Source organism: Trachemys scripta, chromosome 3 (genome assembly GCF_013100865.1).
Source record: "Trachemys scripta elegans isolate TJP31775 chromosome 3, CAS_Tse_1.0, whole genome shotgun sequence".
Taxonomy (NCBI): domain Eukaryota; kingdom Metazoa; phylum Chordata; order Testudines; family Emydidae; genus Trachemys; species Trachemys scripta.
Genome location: NC_048300.1, coordinates 101,899,636 through 101,918,677, shown reverse-complemented (window position 1 = coordinate 101,918,677; position 19,042 = coordinate 101,899,636). Strand labels below are relative to the sequence as shown.

The 19,042-nt window shown below is 42.6% G+C and overlaps 1 protein-coding gene across 1 annotated transcript in view; it reads left to right on the top strand.

Annotated features, from left to right (window-relative positions):
- The window catches only part of ARFGEF3 (ARFGEF family member 3), a 118,833-nt gene extending 100,230 nt beyond the window's left edge, over positions 1-18,603 (top strand). Inside the window, exons 26-34 of the mRNA XM_034765559.1 lie at positions 1,924-2,068; positions 2,740-2,868; positions 4,006-4,182; positions 5,468-5,582; positions 6,383-6,485; positions 7,253-7,384; positions 8,356-8,486; positions 12,444-13,668; positions 16,445-18,603. Coding sequence (XP_034621450.1) covers positions 1,924-2,068; positions 2,740-2,868; positions 4,006-4,182; positions 5,468-5,582; positions 6,383-6,485; positions 7,253-7,384; positions 8,356-8,486; positions 12,444-13,668; positions 16,445-16,636 — 2,349 coding nt within the window. The 3' untranslated portion in view covers positions 16,637-18,603. The remainder of the gene's footprint in view (positions 1-1,923; positions 2,069-2,739; positions 2,869-4,005; positions 4,183-5,467; positions 5,583-6,382; positions 6,486-7,252; positions 7,385-8,355; positions 8,487-12,443; positions 13,669-16,444) is intronic.
- Positions 18,604-19,042: the final 439 nt, after the last annotated feature.

Genomic DNA, 19,042 nt, shown 5'->3' with positions numbered 1-19,042 from the left:
AGTGTTGTTGTAGCCCCAGGATATTCGAGAGACAAGGTGGCTGAGGGAATATCATTTATTGGACCAACTTCTGTTGGTGTGAGAGACAAGCTTTCAAGCTACAGAGAGCTCTTCTTCAGGCCTGGGGAGGGCATTCAGAGTGCCACAGCTAAATACAAGGTCAAATAGATAGTTTAGCATAAGGAGTTGGCACATATTCCACGGGATCATTCAAGGTGAAGTGGCCCGTTAACACCCTGTAGTCATAGGACGAAAAGGAGGGTTAGTGGATTACAGATTGTTGTAATGAGCCATACCTCCAGTTCTTTATTAAGACCATGATTTTTAGTGTCTAGCAAAATATATTTTGTATAAACTCAGTGCTCACAGCATCGGTTACTGTTCAGGACTGCTTGGACTTTTTTTGTCTGCACTTTGATTTGTACACAGTACCACGTGAGGGTCTTAATCGTGCATTGGGGCCCCATTGTGCTTGATGCTGTACAAATACATAACAGAGAGAGTGTCCTTGCCCCAAAGCAATTACAATCCAAGTATAAGATGAGAGATAACAAGTAGATGCAACAGACAGACTCCAAGAGGGGAATGGGCACAAGGAAATAACAAGACAGTACTGATCAGCAAGATAAGCAGCAGTCACCACAAATCATAATTTGTTTTTATTGTTAATATTCTGTGTGATAGTGTTAAGCATTTGGTGAATCACAAAATCTGCTACACATCACATTATCCTTTCCCCCCACCACAACCACAAAGAAAGGGAACCACCCTATCTATCTCTCTAATATAAATTTTAATTAATCTTACCAGAAAAAAAGAAGAGTAAAAAATACAATAGGTACATTACAAATACCTCTATTATATGCAAAAATGCCTAACAAGCAAAGTACAGGATTTCTCTCTGTTCACAAATTGAAATTTAGGTCCTAATTCTACCATGCTCAAAGCAGTACCTTAATCTGTAAATAGCTCTAGTGAAATCAGAGGGACTGCTGGCAAAGTACCTATTCAATGTGAGTTAGGGGGCAGAATCAGGCCCTTAAATTATGGTTTGTTTGGTTTTAAAATACCTTGCTGTCTGTTGGGTATTGCAGTCTGATGAAGATGTTGGAGAACCAGCCATGGAGGCTGCCTCATAATTTGAGAAACACTATTTAGTTTATAGGAATTGGTAATGACATGATACAAATGCAGGGAGTAAAAATGTTAGTGGCACTACACTGCTAAAGTTTATTTAACTTTGGACCACGGGCACCAATGTGCGATTGTGAGCGACCATTTTGAATACCACATTGAATTTTAATCCATTCAGTTCATACTGTGAGCAGCCACTCACTCAAGAACTTCTAAAGTTACATAGATTTATGGCACCAGAAAATGTGGAATCCCAGCTTTCAGAACATATAAGGATTGACATTATCTCTGGTGACTGGTGATATCATGCTGCAGAGATCGTGTTCATTGCAGCTGGCAAACCAGTATATATTGTTTCAGGAGCAATCAACCTTTACTGGGCTAGTGATCAGAAAGAAAAAAACAGTCTCAAAAATATTCTGCAGATAGGTGGATGGCTGATAGATAACGATAATATTTAGTATATATTGAGTGCTTTATATCTTCAAAGTATTCTGTGTACCACTAATCCTCAGGCAAGGCCAGTATTATTTGAATTTCACAGCTTGGGGAACTGACACACAGGTTATTTAAATGACTTGTCCAAGGTCACAGAGAAAATTAGCAGTAGAGGGAGGAGCTCTTGACTCCTAGTCCTCTGTTCAGTGCCCTAGACTATGTTGCCACTAGATAGACCTTATAATGCCACTATCAATCCCAAATATTAATGTCACTCTAATAGTTATTTTGCCGGTGTGCAGCATGATGGCACTTCCACACTTTCCCATGTTACATTTTTTCTTTGTTTAGTTGCTAGCCAAAATCTACAAAATGCCCTTGAAGCCAATTTTCCTCAGTGGCCGGCTGGCCAACTTGCCCCGAAGAGTGCAGGAGCAATCAGCCAGCAGTGAGGATGGGATTGAGTGTGTCCTTTCTGACTTTGAGGATGACTCTGGTAGGTGATTTTAAAATAATGGCTGTGGTTACACAAGAAGTTAATCAGCTCCACATGTAATTGTGAATTTGGCCAACTGCTGCAAATGTTCAGAAAAAAGAGTCCAGAAATATGGTGTCGCCCTGTGTCTATATTGTTTACATATCCATATATGTAGCAAGTTAAGCACTGTTGTGATGGTTCCTCTCAGTGGGGAGAACACATGTCTAATTTAGCTATATCCTCCCATGCATACTCAGATGATTTCACCTCATTTATACTCAGTGATACACTGCATACACAGACCCACACTCCTCTGGGATGAGGGGATCAAGTAATAACAATGACAGCCTAATAATCCTAACCGTTCCATCCACTAAATGGGTATGAATGGAGAAAAGGCAGAGTAAGGCGGGAAGGGGATAGATGCTCTATAAATGAGAAGGGAGTGGAGTGTAGAGATTCAAATGGGCAATGCCCCATCACCACCGCTCACACAAACTGTATTGGGATGGATAGGGGTAAAGACTAAAAACCCATTATCTAGCTCACAGGAGATTTTTCATTCATCTCCCTTGCATTCTGAAACCAACCCCAGCCCATGATCAAACCAGTAAATGCATTATAAATAGCTTCTCGTCTATTTCCCCACACCTTACTCCTAGCTTCTCATTATGTGTCCATATTTCTAGGCCTTATCAATGTCTGGATCATTCTGCTGGAAGAATTAACTACTGCCATATCCAACTGTCCCCGCCAGCACCAGCCACCCACCCTGGATTTACTCTTTGAGCTGCTGAGAGATGTTGCGAAAATTCCTGGTAATTTCAACGACTTTATGGAACATCTGCTACTGAAACACAGAAAAATCCTTGTTAAGCTAGCAAGGACTGTGAAGATCGTTTGCTTAGCTCCTCTAGAGAGGTGACATTGTCCTTGTGGTGTTCATTAGTAACTTCTCGGCATGGTTAAAGATCACATTGACTGGCTCCCAAGGGAGCTTCATCAAAAAGATTATAGTCTTTGCATAGGGCAGGGGAAAGGGATAACTGTGGTAGCTGTTGGCATGTGTTAATTTTTTTAATTGGTACTGTTGTCTAGTGTACACGATTCTCCTTGTTCTTGACACATCATGATATGCAAGTATTCTTTTCTCCACTCCCTTGAAGGCCAATCTGTAGGATGATATGACATCACTATATATTGGTACATTCCCTGCACATCTGCTATTTTATCCAGAACAAATACTTACAACAGAGCAAGGTAAAAGCAGGATCTGCTTGAAAAACTTCTCCTATTTCTTGACGTGCTGGACTGTTCTCTGTATATTATTAGACACTCTTCATGAAATCCTCCTTGAATGTTCATGCAGAATAAAACTGCACTGCTCAGTTTGCATTCCTATAGTCAGAACCAGAACTGTGCATCAGACACCCTAATACAGAAACGTATGTCTTTACACCACACCATATATGGTTATAAATGTTTTATATTAAAACCACACAAATAATTGGCTTGATGAATAAAAAACAAGTTGCTGGTGTCAAACTCCTAGAATTAAGTATTGTCATGCCTAGTATTTATTTTATTAACAGCTGAATATCTTGCCATGCTCCTGATCACTTCTCCCCAGAAAATAGTTGCTCTGTCATCTCTTACATCTTACAATAAATCTACACTAAATTCAAGAAAATAGTTGGATTCTCGATGTACCCTTCAATTGGTGGCAATTTATACACCTTCAACAGACAACCCAAGGTGTATGCACTGCTGCAAACATTACTGGCTCTTAGTTAAGACAACACACGTGTTTCAGATATTTTGGAAGTAATTTTCATTAACATCACTCAATCCATGATCTCAGTCTGGTAAAGGATCCTGGATTTCTTAGTTTGGGCATGTGTTTGAGTGAGTATTTGCAGCCAGAAATTCTTACCATGGTTGTGTTTTCCTTCCAGGCCCAGGATTTGGCATTTATGCGGTTGTACATCTTCTACTCCCCACAATGTCCCTCTGGCTCCATCGTAGCCATGGTGACCATTCTTACTGGGATGCGGCATCTGCTAATTTCAAGCATGCCATTGGCCTTTCCTGTGAACTGGTAGTGGAGCACATTCAAAGTTTCATTCATTCAGGTAAGCAGTGTCCCTTCAACATCAGATTTAGTGATTCACTAACGATGCAGGGTTTTACTGTGTGACATTGTGATGGGGTTCGACTCACCACTGCTGGCGCCTCTCGCTGGTCGTCCTGGGAATTAGCTCTGTCCACTGAGGAGCGCCCTCAGCGTGTGGTGTCTTGCCTATTGTCCGTTCTGCTCTGGGACCCGCGTTGCTCTCTGCTCGGCGGTGTCCCCTTCAGGACACTGCCTTCCGGCAGTGCCCACTACTCCAGACGCACCCCCTTCTGGGGAGTGGGGGTGGGAGGGGCAGTTAACAGCAGTCTTTAGGACTCACACCTGCCTCAGTGGCCAAACGCAACCCAGAGTCTAGCCCCTTAGCTCAGGGGCAAGTTGCAGTCTGTATTGGCCACCGTCTTCTGTGGCCAGGTGCAGTATAGTAGGGGTGTGGGGGGGGACACAGGCCCGCCCGCTACTCTGGGTCCCGACCCAGGGACCCTCTAGCGGCAGCCTCCTTCGTTCCCCTCCTGTCCGCTTTTCTTCCCTGGGCCACTTCCCCTTTGGCCCTGTACACTTCCTCCGCCCTTTATAGCAGAGGCGGCAGCCGGACAGGTAACGAGGCGGGAGCTCTAGCTTCTCCCGAGCCTGCCCAGCACTGCTCTGTCCGAGGTGCTAGCTCCTTCCTCAGGAGCCAGTCCTTCTCCCTTGCCAGCCAGGGAGAGACTGACTCTCCTCCTGCTAGGTAGCCTTTATATAGGGCCCTGCCCTGCTTGGTTGCCTCTTCCTTCCCCTGATTGGCCCTCCGCAGGCCTTCGTTGATTGGTTGCTGGTCTGCGCAGCCTCAAAGGCCTGTTTCAGCCCTTTTCTCAGGGGGTGGGGCGGTTGCCCCACCACAGACATGCTTAGAAGATGGCTTGGTTTTGGTTGCTCAAGAACAAGTCAAAATCAGGGAGAGTGGGAAGGTCATTTTTACCTTAAAAGGGATTATGTTAAACTTTCCAAAAATATAAAGTCATGGAGTATTATACTCAAGATTATAATGGACGGGAATTGGCAGGAATAGGAGCTAACACAGTACTTTCCCCAGTATCAGTTGGACTATTTTACATTCCCGTATACTTGCCTGAAGAGAACAGCTCTCCTCTTAATTTGCTGTGTTTTGACACCTATAAAACTGCCATTAGTGTTAAAGAGAATCAAGTTTGTAAAACATCCAGATATCAAAAAGAAGTATGACTGCTGTTTGTCTAGATGATATTGCAAAGGTGGGAATGCTAAAAACAACTTTCTTTTCCCTGTAGACATTGGCTACGAGAATATGATTAATACAATGCTAAAAGATCTCTTCAAGTTGTTGGTAGCCTGTGTGGCAGAGCCTACCGAAACAATCTCCAGAGTTGGCTGCTCATGTATTAGGTAATATAGAAGAGCCTCTTTCTCCCATCAACATATTAAAAAAAGAGGAAGTGATGCAAAGACTCCTGAGTAGAGACGTCTTGGCCAAACATACAGATTGATCATTTTGGCCAGTATCTCTCTTGTTCTTTAAAAGCAAAATCTAGAGTTAGAAAAAGCTTCCAAGGGCTGAAATCAAATTTTCGTCAATTAGCCAGACTCTGTTTGCTTGTTATCAAACCAAATTCCCAGTCGTGAAGGGGAAGGTAGGAATGTGTGGGAATGTCCATGGCCCATCTGTATTGCCTGGATGCTGTCAGAGCAGAGGAGAGTCTCCATAATTTTGGGAAATGATGTAAATAAACATGCATGTTCCTCCCATGAAAATATCTGCTCTACACTAATATCTACATCACTAGTCAATACACAACCTCTAGAAAAAATAATCAAACTGCTGTTGGGTGGGGTTCACAGGTCTCCTGAGGTAAGTATCCTCATCACATTGTGCAAATTATTATTGCAGTCAAACCCAAAATGTGGTGCACAGCACTGAACAGACAAAGAAAGATGCAGCCCGTGCCCTGGAAAGCTTGCAATCTATATAGATAAAAAGCACTCAAATAGCAGCCAGGAAAGGAATACAATGTCTAGGCAAAATGGTCAAGGTGATGATTGGCACGTATCTTACTAGCTCGATGTTTGTGAAGCAGCTGCCTAGATTTTGCTCTACCCAGTGTCCCAATTTCTACCTTCTTCCTTTGAGTCAGAAAAAGTTTTGTAGGGCCTGCAGGCTTGATAGCTTCCATTGTCCTTACTTGCAGGTATGTCCTGGTGACAGCAGGGCCCGTTTTTACTGAAGAGATGTGGAGGCTTGCATGCTGTGCATTACAGGACGCGTTCTCTGCGACTCTTGAGCCAGTAAAGGTAAAACCAACATTCCAACCAGCCTCAATTCACTGATATTTGCTAGATAAATAGATACCCTTTTCTGATAAATTTTTGTGTCTAATTTCACCGAAGCCACAATAAAGACTGTTTGCCTGAAAATCAAAAACATCCGAAAAGTAATTTCAGATCTATTATCATATATTTTAGTTATTGTTATGTTAATTTAGTTTTAGTGATAGGTCTCAGATCAATAACCCTGGAAACAGAAGTGTTCTATTTTTTCCAAAGAACGTGTACATCATGGGCAGTGGCATGGTGGCATGCTTCCTAAGCCAGTGCTCTAGTATTGCACCAAAGATTGGGGAGGGAAGTGACCGGGCTTCTTCATGCTGCCCTGCCAATGTGAAATCAGCAGGGTTGAACAGGTGCAAGTGAGAGCAGACTTTATCTGCCGGACGTGTCTTTGTATCCAGTTCTTCAGCTGGATTCACAAACGCAATGGGAAAACAAATGATAGCCTTAGTGATGTTTTTGCTACAAACTAAGTCGAGACTAAAACACTTGTCTCTTTTGACTCGGTCCTTGGTTGTAACCAAAAACCCTGGTAAGTCATTACAGTCCAAGCTGCTTAAAAGGGAATCACAGTGCATTAGTTCATATTAAATATCAGGGGAGGTGCCAGAGCAATTATGGGAGATCGCTCAGAATCAGGTAATACACATGTGCTAATAAGGATAGAGGGCTCTACAACTACTTGGTTGATCTTACACACAGTGAAAGACTGATGTTGTGTCTCTCTGTAGAACCTATTGGGCTATTTCCACAGTGGTTCTGAAAGCTTTAGTGGCGATGCCTGTGAAGTGAAGGTGGCGGCCCCATCTCTCTCTCCCAGTGCTGAAGCTGAGTACTGGAGAATCCGAGCCATGGCGCAACAGGTAATGATCTCATTACAAAGGAAGCAAGAGAACAAACTATATACCAAGAGTTAAACCAACAGGCAGGTTGGGAATTTTCTTTCCAAAAACTCTTGGAAAGGACAAATAATTGTACTGTGGGAAGAGTCTTTGCTCAGTACCTTTGTTACTGGAGGTCCGGGGAAGTGTTTCCCTCCAACTATGTGTTGTCTCCCCATGGTGGTCAGTAGGCTTGTGAAGCTCCATATTAAAATAGCATCTTGCTGGAGTTTACCTTGCCTTTCCTTTGCTTGTCACTTAAGGCAGCACCACATCAACTACTTCCCCAAGCAGCCCTTTGTGCAAATCCAGGTAAATGTCCTCTTAGACATAGGAATAATCATTCTCCTGAAAGTAGTAGTGGAATGTCTGATCACATTAAAAATAAATTGGACAAGCCCTTGAAGCTAGGGACAATCCTGCTTGGGGGAAAGGGATGGATAGATGAACCACCAGGTCACTTCTGTCAATTTCTGTGTGTAATTGATCGTACCTGCTGCTCTTGGAATGCCCATTCCACAGATAAGATGCAGACCCGGAATTGATGGGCAATAACAAAAAGGCAACCCAGTGGGTGACAGAGACTAGTGGGTGGCATTGGCAGTGTTTGTTTTGTAATTTTTTAACACATGAAGTTCAGAGAAGCCCAACTCCCATAACCCCTATCTGGTTGCACATATGCATACACAGTGTCTCTTCAGTGACATCTCCTGAGATGAATTCTGCTCAGTTACAATACAAAGCATGACAAGCCACAAAAGCTGAGATTTGGTTGATCATGGGAAGTCAACAGGAGTTGGGTGCCTTTGAAAATAATCCCCCTCAGAATGCACAGCCCTCACAGGTGGGACACATTAGCCATGTGAAGGGGCTGTTCTGTTCCTATAAGTATTACCTTTTCAAATGGTGCAGGTGTTGAGCTGTTTGTTGTGCATAATGTGTGGTTTTTTTAGGTTTTCATGTTAGACACCCAGTGCTCACCAAAGACCCCCAACAACAAGGAGGGATTTGAACATGCTCAATCCTGTGTGCTTATCATTGAGCTGCCTGCTGACAAGAAACACAACGGGCATACCCAGAAAAGGTGAGAAGCCATTCCAAAAGGCCTTCATAGGGCTAAGCAGGAGGCAAAGAATGTTTTTAGCCAGGTAGTGAGGTGAAAGCAGAAGAGTAGATCTGTCCTCCAGTTTTGCTAAAAATATGAATTATCAATGAATAGAATAAAACTTAGGGAAGAGAAACAACCATTATCAGCACACAGGAGAGATCCATTTGTGAGGAAACATTGATTGTGCAACCCTCCCACTGGTGAGCACACACTCATATGAGTAGTCCCATTGAAGTAAATAAGGTTACGTGTGTGAGTGATCACCTATGCCAGGGATCCACAATCAGTTCGGTAACCTCATCACATGGTACGTGAAAACTAGACTGGAAAAAGAACCAGGAAATCATTTATAGGGAACTGTGTGTATGTGAGTGAGGGATGGAGTTGGACTCAATAACCTACATTGCTAGTTCTTGTCCATCTCCAATATCTAGGGTTCATTCTGTTTCCTTCGGTGCAGCTCTCTGGATTTGTCATCAGCCAAAAGCAGAAATTCCCTTCAACAGGTTACAAAAATTTGCAGGCACCAGGCAGATAAATGGAAAAATGGTTATGCTGTTTTGTAAATGACCATAGTATGTAGAAATTAGAACCAGAATTATTAATTTGTACTCCACAAATGTCAGTAAAATTTTCCACTTTTTTTAACCATAACCCCAAAATTATGCAAAGGAAACTTTTGCTTGTTCCAACTAAATGACTGTTAAAATTATTGGATTAAGAACAAAAAAGAAATGTAGGACGGTGGGTCTCGTGGAGCAATGTAAGCTAACCCTAGGTTAGCAAAAGCATTGTCCAAAACTACCAGGGTCATGCTCGATATACTAAGATGAGGAATTTTTTGTGCGTTTGTAGATAGAACTCTTCAAGTATTGAGTCATCCCATCACAGATCTTTCAGCATGTGATTGCCTGGCACTTCACGTTCTGAGCTCATCACATAACATTTAAGTTGATAGTGTTCAGCAGTGCCAAAAAGTAACGTCAACCCCAATAGCACAAATGGGACACAGAGTCAGAATTGTGAATCCAGGACCTGCATTTATATTGTTGGAAATGTATTGCCAACAATGAAACCTTTGGGGATGAAATGTATGTGATAAATGGCCTGCAAGCAGGCATTGTGGCAAGCCCCCTTTGCTCCTCCTTATTCAGAGCTGTAGTCTTGTTCACAGTGAGGGGCAGATCTTGATGGTCCTTCCTTGGGTGTGCAAAGGTCTCCCCCAGCTGCAAACCCTATGCTACCTCCTCTCGAGGGTGCACAGGGACTGTTTTCTCCTGCTTCCCCTCAAGGAACAGGACTCCAAAAAGGGGTCAGGGAGGGTTGGGATCATGACCTTAACCCTCTCCTTGCCTGGGGGGAATAACCAGCTCCATGCTAAAGAATGGGACAGATTGTGCGACATTCCTTTACCTACTCAGTGTGCATAGAGAGGTCCAGTGGAGACTGTAGCACTTCCCAGGGCAGTGACAGAAGTGTCAATCTATACCCAAGCATTTGTAAGGGAACACAGGCCTTTTGAAAGCATCACTGTACTGAACACAAGTACTCTGAACCATTCCAGCAGCATTAGACCTGTGTAGTGTCTAAACAATAATCAGGAGTTTGGTTTTGTTTTCATAAGTGAGTTTCCACTATTTAGCCTACTCTTCACCAGAATAAGGCTCAACCTTGACTGTGCCATTGTTTTCCTTATTATTATTTTCTACAATACATCTGGTATCAATCTTGCATGCTGAAAATTGTAACCATTCTGAAGCTTTGTTTTAACCTCGTGGGATTTCTCTTTTCCCATTTGATTTTTGCTTCATTAATGCTACATTGTTCCACAGGAAGCTGGGGTAAGGGAGCTTTTTTTTTTTCCTACAATATAGTTTCATAATTTGCAGTCGCAAACAAAAGATAAAATAACGTTATGCTTAAATAGGATTGGTGTTGTGTTCTCGCTTATGTGTCTGTGCCAGCACCTTAGTTTGGTGTTTTACCTAGGAAACGACATCCTGGCCAAGCACTACTGCAAACTAATATCCTATTAAGCTATAAGGCCCAGATTTTTAAAGGTGCTTAGGCACTGTGGTGCTCAGCATTGCAAAGCCTAACTGATCTATGATCCTAAATCTCATTTTCAAAAGGAATAAAGTCTAATTGCCTTTGAATGTCAATGGGATTTTGGCTCCTCAATGCCTAAATCCCTTCTGAAAATGAGATTTAGGCTCCTAAATCAGTATAGGTGTTGCTGCCCTCAGTATTGCAACACCTAATACCTTTAAAAATCTGGGCCTAAGCCTATTAAAGGGTGAGTGGATTTCCCCAATTCTGGTCCTGGGTCTGGCACATGATTAGTCCCTTCAAGACAATGGAAGTACTCATTTGCATGTGCTTAAGTACCTTGTTGAATCAGAGTGTCTGTCAGTAATGTTTGTAAAGCAGAAGACTACCTGCTAGAAAAGAGCTCTTGCATAATCATAAGGATTTTGTCATCATCACAGTCGTCGTGTAATATGAGACCATTCCAGATTTCACAGAGAAATTTACTGAGTCACCTGCACTGACCACAGGTGTCACGGCAAACACCCATGCATGGATAGATTTGCCATGACAGCACTGATACGACATTGTCTGACCTGTGACCACTGCACATACGAATTGCATCACAATATCAGAGCTAGCTCCTATACCAGAGTAACACGTATTTGCACATCCAACCGCATGCTGCACAAGCTCTATGATACTAGCACTCAGTTCCTCCTGTCATGACAGGCACTGCTATCCAGGTATGTTTACCACAGCATCAGTTCCAATTCTGACATCATAGCATCATGTGACTGTATGCAGAGATTAAGAAAATTATCATGAACAAAGATGCTAGTGATTTGTAGGATTTAAAAAACAGGCTAGGATACTTTTTAAGGCACTTTCTTCCTAGCCTGGTCTATGCTGTAGGATTCTAAACATTACTCACTGGTGAATTATCTGCAAAATTTGATCATGTCAACAAGACGACATGTTAGCATTCCTGGGCGTCCTGTGCAGATCATTAATTCAGTGATGTGGTCGCAGGATGTTCCTGATCTCATTGAGAGGAGCAGGGATATATACACTCAACTCTGCATGTCTGGGAATAATACCCACAAGGAGTGGTACTGTAATTTCCATCCTATAGTAGGTGTATATAGGTTGAGGAATCTGTTCTTAATACATTCAATCTCCATTAAATTAGATAGTTTTACCAACAACCGTGTAATATGCTTTAGAACAAGAGTCTCTATGCAGTCTCCACCATATTCCTTATGCTTGTGTCCTGAAGTTCTGGGAAGAGGTTGCTGGCCTTACTAGAGGGCAAATGGAAACCAGGAATTAGTCTTTCAGAAGCATGTCAGTTTGTGCTGTAGCAAAGCTGAGCTTTGACTAAGTATATAGAGAGGAGTGGCGGGGTTGCTGCCACTAGAGATAGTCAAAGTGCAATAAAAAGAGAAGAAAGTACAAGGACCTAAACGAAGCAATATCAGGAGGCGCTGACATAGTAGTCTTCCTGTTATAGTAGTGTACAACGTTTGGAATAAGCTTAGTTACAGTGATACTGAAAAAGAAAACATTTAATCCTGCAGTTGATGTCACATGTGCCAAAAGGCTACAGAAGTAGCAAAAGCATAATTCAGTATTGAAATAAGTATTACAATTCGAATGAGGGTAGCATAGGGCCTGATCCAGAAAACTTTTACTCAGTGTCCTTACCCAACCAATTGTAATAAATGGGACTATGGGTGTGAGTTATGACTGCTAAAGCAAATAAGGATTTGCAGGATTGGACCTTTAGTTTATAGCTTTCATAAGTCATTCTAAAATACAGAATATGCCTATAACTCAGTGAAATAACTTGTGAATTATAAACTGTTAATTTATATTTTTTTCCCTTTTTTTGGTGGTATCAAGTATCCCTTTCAGGACAATAGTGGTGAGTCTGTTGTCTCATCAAGTGCTGCTCCAGAATTTATATGATATCTTGCTGGAAGAGTTTGTGAAGGGCCCCTCTCACGTGGAAGAGAAGACAGTACAAATGCCAGAAACCAAACTGGCTGGTTTCCTCAGGTACATTTCCATGCAGAATTTGGCTGTCATCTTTGACTTACTGCTGGATTCTTATCGGACAGCCAGAGAGTTTGACACCAGACCTGGGTTGAAGTGCTTGCTGAAAAAAGTGTCTGGCATTTGTGGAGCTGCCAACTTGTATCGCCAGTCGGCAATGAGCTTCAACATTTACTTCCATGCTTTGGTCTGTGCTATACTGACAAACCAGGAGAACATCACCGCAGAGCAGGTGAAGAAGATCCTATTTGAGGATGATGAAAGAAGCACAGATTCCTCCCAGCAGTGCTCTTCAGAAGATGAAGACATTTTTGAAGAAACTGCCCAAGTCAGCCCCCCAAGGGGGAAGGAGAAGAGACAGTGGAGGGCTAGAATACCATCTTTGAGTGTTCAGCCAGTGAGCAATGCAGACTGGGTTTGGTTAATAAAAAGGCTTCACAAGCTATGCATGGAACTCTGCAACAACTATATCCAAATGCATCTGGATTTGGAGAATAATGTGGAGGAACCTCCAGTTTTCAAAGGCGACCCTTTTTTCATCCTACCATCCTTTCAATCTGAAACCTCCACCCCATCAACCGGAGGGCAGTCTGGAAAAGAGACACCCTCAGAAGATGACAGAAGTCAAAGTAGGGACCACTTGATAGACAATCTAACGCCCAAGGGAGGGAGCGGAGAAATGCTGCTGCTACCACCATTGAGCCCTAAAATGGAGAAAAAAGACCAGGCCAGGAAAAAAGAATGGTGGGAGAGCGCTGGCAACAAAATCTACACCATAGCCACTGATAAAACTATCTCCAAACTCATGACGGAGTATAAGAAAAGGAAGCAGCAACAAAACTTGACCTCTTTCACCAAAGATGTCAAAGTGGAAAAGAAGGGAGAGTTGTTGGGCTCAAGAGGGCAAGATTCACCACTCCCCCAGCGACCGCAACATCTGGTGGACCAGGGCCAAATGAGGCATTCCTTCAGTGCCGGCCCAGAGATCTTGAGGCAAGAGAAGAGGTCACGCTCAGGATCTACAGTCAGCTCCTTGAACATATCTGTGCGAGATGCAGAGGCACAAATACAGGTAGGACAATTGGTAGACTATATGGTAGGGTAATGCCAAATGGGGTAGAAAAGATTAAACCAAAGTGTCTAGCATCAGAGATCTACCGAGTATCCCCACAAACTGGAATTTATGTGACCCTACATCATGATCAAATCAGAGAAAGAGTATTGTGTGGAAGAATCATCAGAGACTTCAGGGAAATTGAAATGGGAGCTACTGGGTAAAATTTTCTAAAGCGCCTACGTGACTTTGGAGCCCATGTCCCATTTTCAAAAGTAGTTTGGCTAATTAGTAGCTTAAGTCCCATTGACTTTCAATGAGACTTAGGCTGCTAATTGCTTGTCTGTTCTGAAAATGGGACTTAGGCTTCTAAGTCACTGAGGATATGTCTAAATTCCAGCTGGGAGGTGTGATTCCTAGCGCAGGTAGACACATTCACACTAGCTTATCTTGAGCTAATTCACGAGAACTAGCAGTGTCTACCTGGGCTGGGACTCTCACCTCCCAGCTCCAGTACAAACATACCCTTAAGTGCTTTTGGAAATGTTACCAATTGTCTCAGATGTCTTTTGATTAAGGCCTTACTTAATTGTGATATTGCGGAAATTGCAGATCCCGCAATATTAGACTTCCACTGCAATTTTGATTTTAATTAGCTTTCTTTGCACAGTCCACAATTTTACATTTTGAAGTTTGCCACACACACTTTTTTCCCCAGTAGTACAGTCAAACTCCATTTATCCGAGCTGGTAGCAGCTGAGCTCGAGCTGTCAGCCCCACGCAAAGCAGAACTCCCATTGTCAGCCCTGTGCATTAATGACTAATATAGCTGCAGCAAAATATCTAGTTATCAAAAAAATGAGCAGGCATAACACAATACTGGAGTGTTTTTATTGTTCCAGCAAATTTTTCTTAAACAAATAGGTCTTCTCTGGCTTTTCCAAATTACTGCAATTAATAAAGGTCCATTATTACTTTTTCTGCAATTTTTCCATGTCTTGTCCGTAACTCAGCTGCAATTATTTGACAATCATCCCGCAATTTAAGCAGAGCCTTACCTGTGATCCTCTTGTAATAGAACTGCTTCTTTTGTCAATTCTAGAGCAGAAATATTGAACTGATGACTGGTTGCTATTTGCATCTCTGGATGAGACACAGACACTACAGGCACCAAACTTTGGATTTGTACTCATTTTGTGATAGGATAGTATGTGAAGAAACACTACAATGGTGATGTGCTCACTGTTAAGCCAAAAAAAACCTTCTCTATAATCACATGAGGGATATATTGTGGGTCTTCCTGATTCCTATTGTACCCTATGAATACGAAACATGCTAGCATCGTTCTGGACTTTCCCTGCTGTCATAGCCTCAAGATATCTTTATTTTCTACCATGTAATGTGACCCAAGAGGAGACTGTTCTCTCCAGAAAGTGCTAGTAATTTCTGTCTTCAATGGGATTTACTCATACACTGTATGTGGAGATTTCCCCCTGGAAATTGCTGCACCTCAAAAAAAACAAAGCAATTTGTGTCTCCCTCTTAGAATAAAGAAGAACAGGAGTACTTGTGGCACCTTAGAGACTAACAAATTTATTAGAGCATAAGCTTTCGTGGACTACAGCCCACTTCTTCGGATGCATATAGAATGGAACATATAATGAGGAGATATATATACACACATACAGAGAGCATAAACAGGTGGGAGTTGTCTTACCAACTCTGAGAGGCCAATTAATTAAGAGAAAAAAAACTTTTGAAGTGATAATCAAGCTAGCCGAGTACAGACAGTGTGATAAGAAGTGTGAGAGTACTTACAAGGGGAGATAGAGTCAACGTTTGTAATGGCTCAGCCATTCCCAGTCCTTATTCAAACCGGAGTTGATTGTGTCTAGTTTGCATATCAATTCTAGCTCTGCAGTCTCTCTTTGGAGTCTGTTTTTGAAGTTTTTCTGTGGTAATATAGCCACCCGCAGGTCTGTCACTGAATGACCAGACAGGTTAAAGTGTCTTAGAATGTGCACTGAGTGCCAGGGCCACAGAGCGACAGCTGATGCAATAACTAGACACCCTCCTCCAATCTTCCTTGCTGCTACATGAGCTTACTAGGGACAGAAAAGGCCACCCATGTCATCTCTCCTCTCCCACCCCAGAGGATCATGAGGATCTGGGCCTTGCCATTTAGAACCAAGTTCCAGACTCCATGACAGTTGCCAATTTTTAGGTGCCCAGAGGCACATTTGTGAGGGCTTCCTTCCTCTCCATTACAACTTGACCCTAACCAGATGAAAGTATAGTTTGTAGTGCTCATTCTTTAAGAGTCTGCAATCTCAGTTCAGTGAAGAGAGCGCCCCGTTCATCCTAATCCCTTATTCAAATCTCCTCTGACTGTTCCCCTTGCAAAACACTGCAAAGATGAAGATGCTTATGTATTTTGAATTTAAAGGCGCAAGTGTATCCCTTGCTGAATTCTTTCTCTCTTGGGAAAGAGAGGCAGGGCCCAAGACTTTATTTAATAATAACAACAAAAACGAAGTGGATTCTAATGGTATGCAAGGTTTGGAAGAATCTGCTTTTAAGATGTAGTGATGGGATAGAGACAAAGAGCCTGATTCTCATGTCAGTCATACCCCAGTGTATCTCCATTGACTATTGGGAGGTTACTTCTGATTTACACTGGTGCCACTGGTAGCAAATTGAAACCCAGACTGTGCTATAGCCTTCCAGTGGCTATTTATGTGGCTCTTTTCTGATTCTGTACAGCAAAGAATTTTTTTTTCTAATTTTGTTTTAGGCATGGACCAACATGGTGCTGACCGTTCTCAACCAGATACAGACCCTGCCTGACCAAACATTCACAGCCCTCCAGCCAGCTGTGTTCCCCTGCATCAGTCAGTTGACTTGTCACGTGACCGATATCCGTGTCCGTCAGGCTGTGAGAGAATGGCTCGGAAGAGTGGGAAGGATCTATGATATCATTGTATAAAGGAAACATGTTTCATTAGCAAGGGGAGAAGGAATCAATGGCTTTTACAGGTATACAAACATAATGCTGTTACTGAAAGTAATGGGTACGGAGCTACACATGCAATGCCTATTCGTGGCGGTAAATTCTGAAACCGCAAGCTCTCCAACATGTCCTCTGCCCACTTAAGATTGTATGTTTGTCATTCTCACCCCAACAAAAGAAGCGCCACACTTCACATTAAGTAGCATAACATAAAAGCAAGAGATGAATCAGAAAATTGCTGGTAAATCAGGCTGGTACATAAAGGCTCAGTAAATTTCATAGTGTGTATTTTCATCTGTGAAAGTTAGATTGTGTTTGAATGCACTTCTGCAGTGAGGAAAGGAGAAGAAATAGTCAAAATCTCCCTGGCTGCAGTTGGGATGAAAGCAACTGTTCACCTAACGGGTCTCTCAGATGATACCTATAATTCCCAAGATTTAGGACCAAAAGTATCAGCCTAACCTTACCTGGTCTCCATGTTTTTGAACATGTAATATTGTGAACCCCACTAATTGAATCCTCTGAACCTTCAATAATGGGTGGATACAACTCTCACTTAGATGTTTAAGTACAGGAGTTGATTGTGCTTCAAAACCCAGCATGTAGACAACTGAATCACCTCACTCACACACACCTAGATAACTGAATAATTGTGAGGAAAAAGCTGAGGGCATAACAAGTGAAGGCAGTGGGGAGTGGTTGTTTGTTTGTGGTACTCTTTGAAATTTTCCACATGAAACTAAAATGCATCTGGGAAAAAGTCACCATACAGCTCACCAAAAAAAAATATTGGCCTCACTGCTTATTAGTCATTAAAATTTATATTCTATGCAGAAGCTTTAAGCCTGGGGTGTTGGGTGGCTGTTTTCTGTTGCACCTCAGGAAGATCCCAGCTGTAAACCAGTCACAGGAGAGTCACCTCTGGGCAGGAGAGGTTGCTGTAGCATAGCATTGGGGTAGTGGGTCCTTATATGGGGCATGGCTTGAAGAAAGGTGGAATTGCCAGGGCTCCTCTTCATCCTACTGTCAGCCACATATACAACAAAACCCTCTCCGCTAATCCACAGTGCAGATACTATTACATTCATTCCACATCCATAACTCTCACTGTGGCAGTTCTTTTGTGACGCTAGTGAAGAATATGCACTAGTAAGCTAAATTGCAGCCTGGCCCAGAGAATTGTGGCAAACAAACACCTAGCATTTAACCAAACACCATGGAACTATACTATACATCGGAGTCCTATACATAGAATTGGCTTTATGTTTTCACAGGAGAAGGTATTCTCATGTGTACAGCCTGTCCGCTGTAGCTCTGAGGATCCCCACTATTTGCAGCTATATTTACCCCCACTGCCAGTACCACTTGTTCATATGAGTCAAATTGGACAAGATTGGGCAGTGCTACTCTTCAGTTGGCCAGAGGAGGCCTGTGATGGACTGAGTTCCCTGCTCCCTCATGCTTCTAACTTATGCAGAATTGACCAGTGGGCAGTCTGTGCATGTATCGGTGTAAAACAAACAAAAACAATCTTCATTTCAAAAGATAAACCTCAACCACCAAGAAAATGCTCATTCTGCAAGGAATTCCATGCGAATGGCACACCTTTTAAATCTGTAGAATACCATGTGGGTGCAGGGTTTCTCCTGTGCTGATCTCCTTACAGGATTGGGGCCTAAGTTTTTGATAGAATCTCAGTGCTTTGGGATACTCTGGGGGAAGAAAAGACTTAAAACAGCCAGGATATTTCCAGTAAGTTTGAAGGGCTGGCTGATGAATAAGCAGCGTAGGTGTAATGGAGGGTCATCTCTGTGTGTGGAATCTTAACACAGTCCCTCTGACAGATAGACAATGTCCACTTGGTGCTCCCTTAATAAGTAGCCCCTAGGTTGATCATACTTTTGGTTATTCCTCTATTGTACTTATAGAGATTTTAACAACTTTACATATAGACTTAAATGTACCTCTACACCTTAAGCCTCTATGGGTATGTCTATACAGCCCACGGCAGCAAGTCTCAGAGCCCGGTTTGACACTTAGGCTATGCTATGCTGCTCAGAACTCAAGCAGCTACTCGTCAATTTTAGCACTGTAGCATGAGCTGGGCAGTTTAGCTCTCTAGTGCATATTTGCTGTGTACCATCTGTTGCCGCAAGAGTTTCACCCATTCACACCAGACCTGACATGGGCCCATACATACATTGTATTTAGGGTTGCCAACCCTCCAGGATTAGCCTGGAGTCTCTCAGAATCTGCATCAATCTCCTGATGACTACTGAAAGCAATCCAGGAGATTTTAATAGGCTAGTTTAAGAAAATGACATTACATCATGGGGGACAAAATCTCCTGGAATACCTTCAGTCAGCATTGGCAACCCTCGC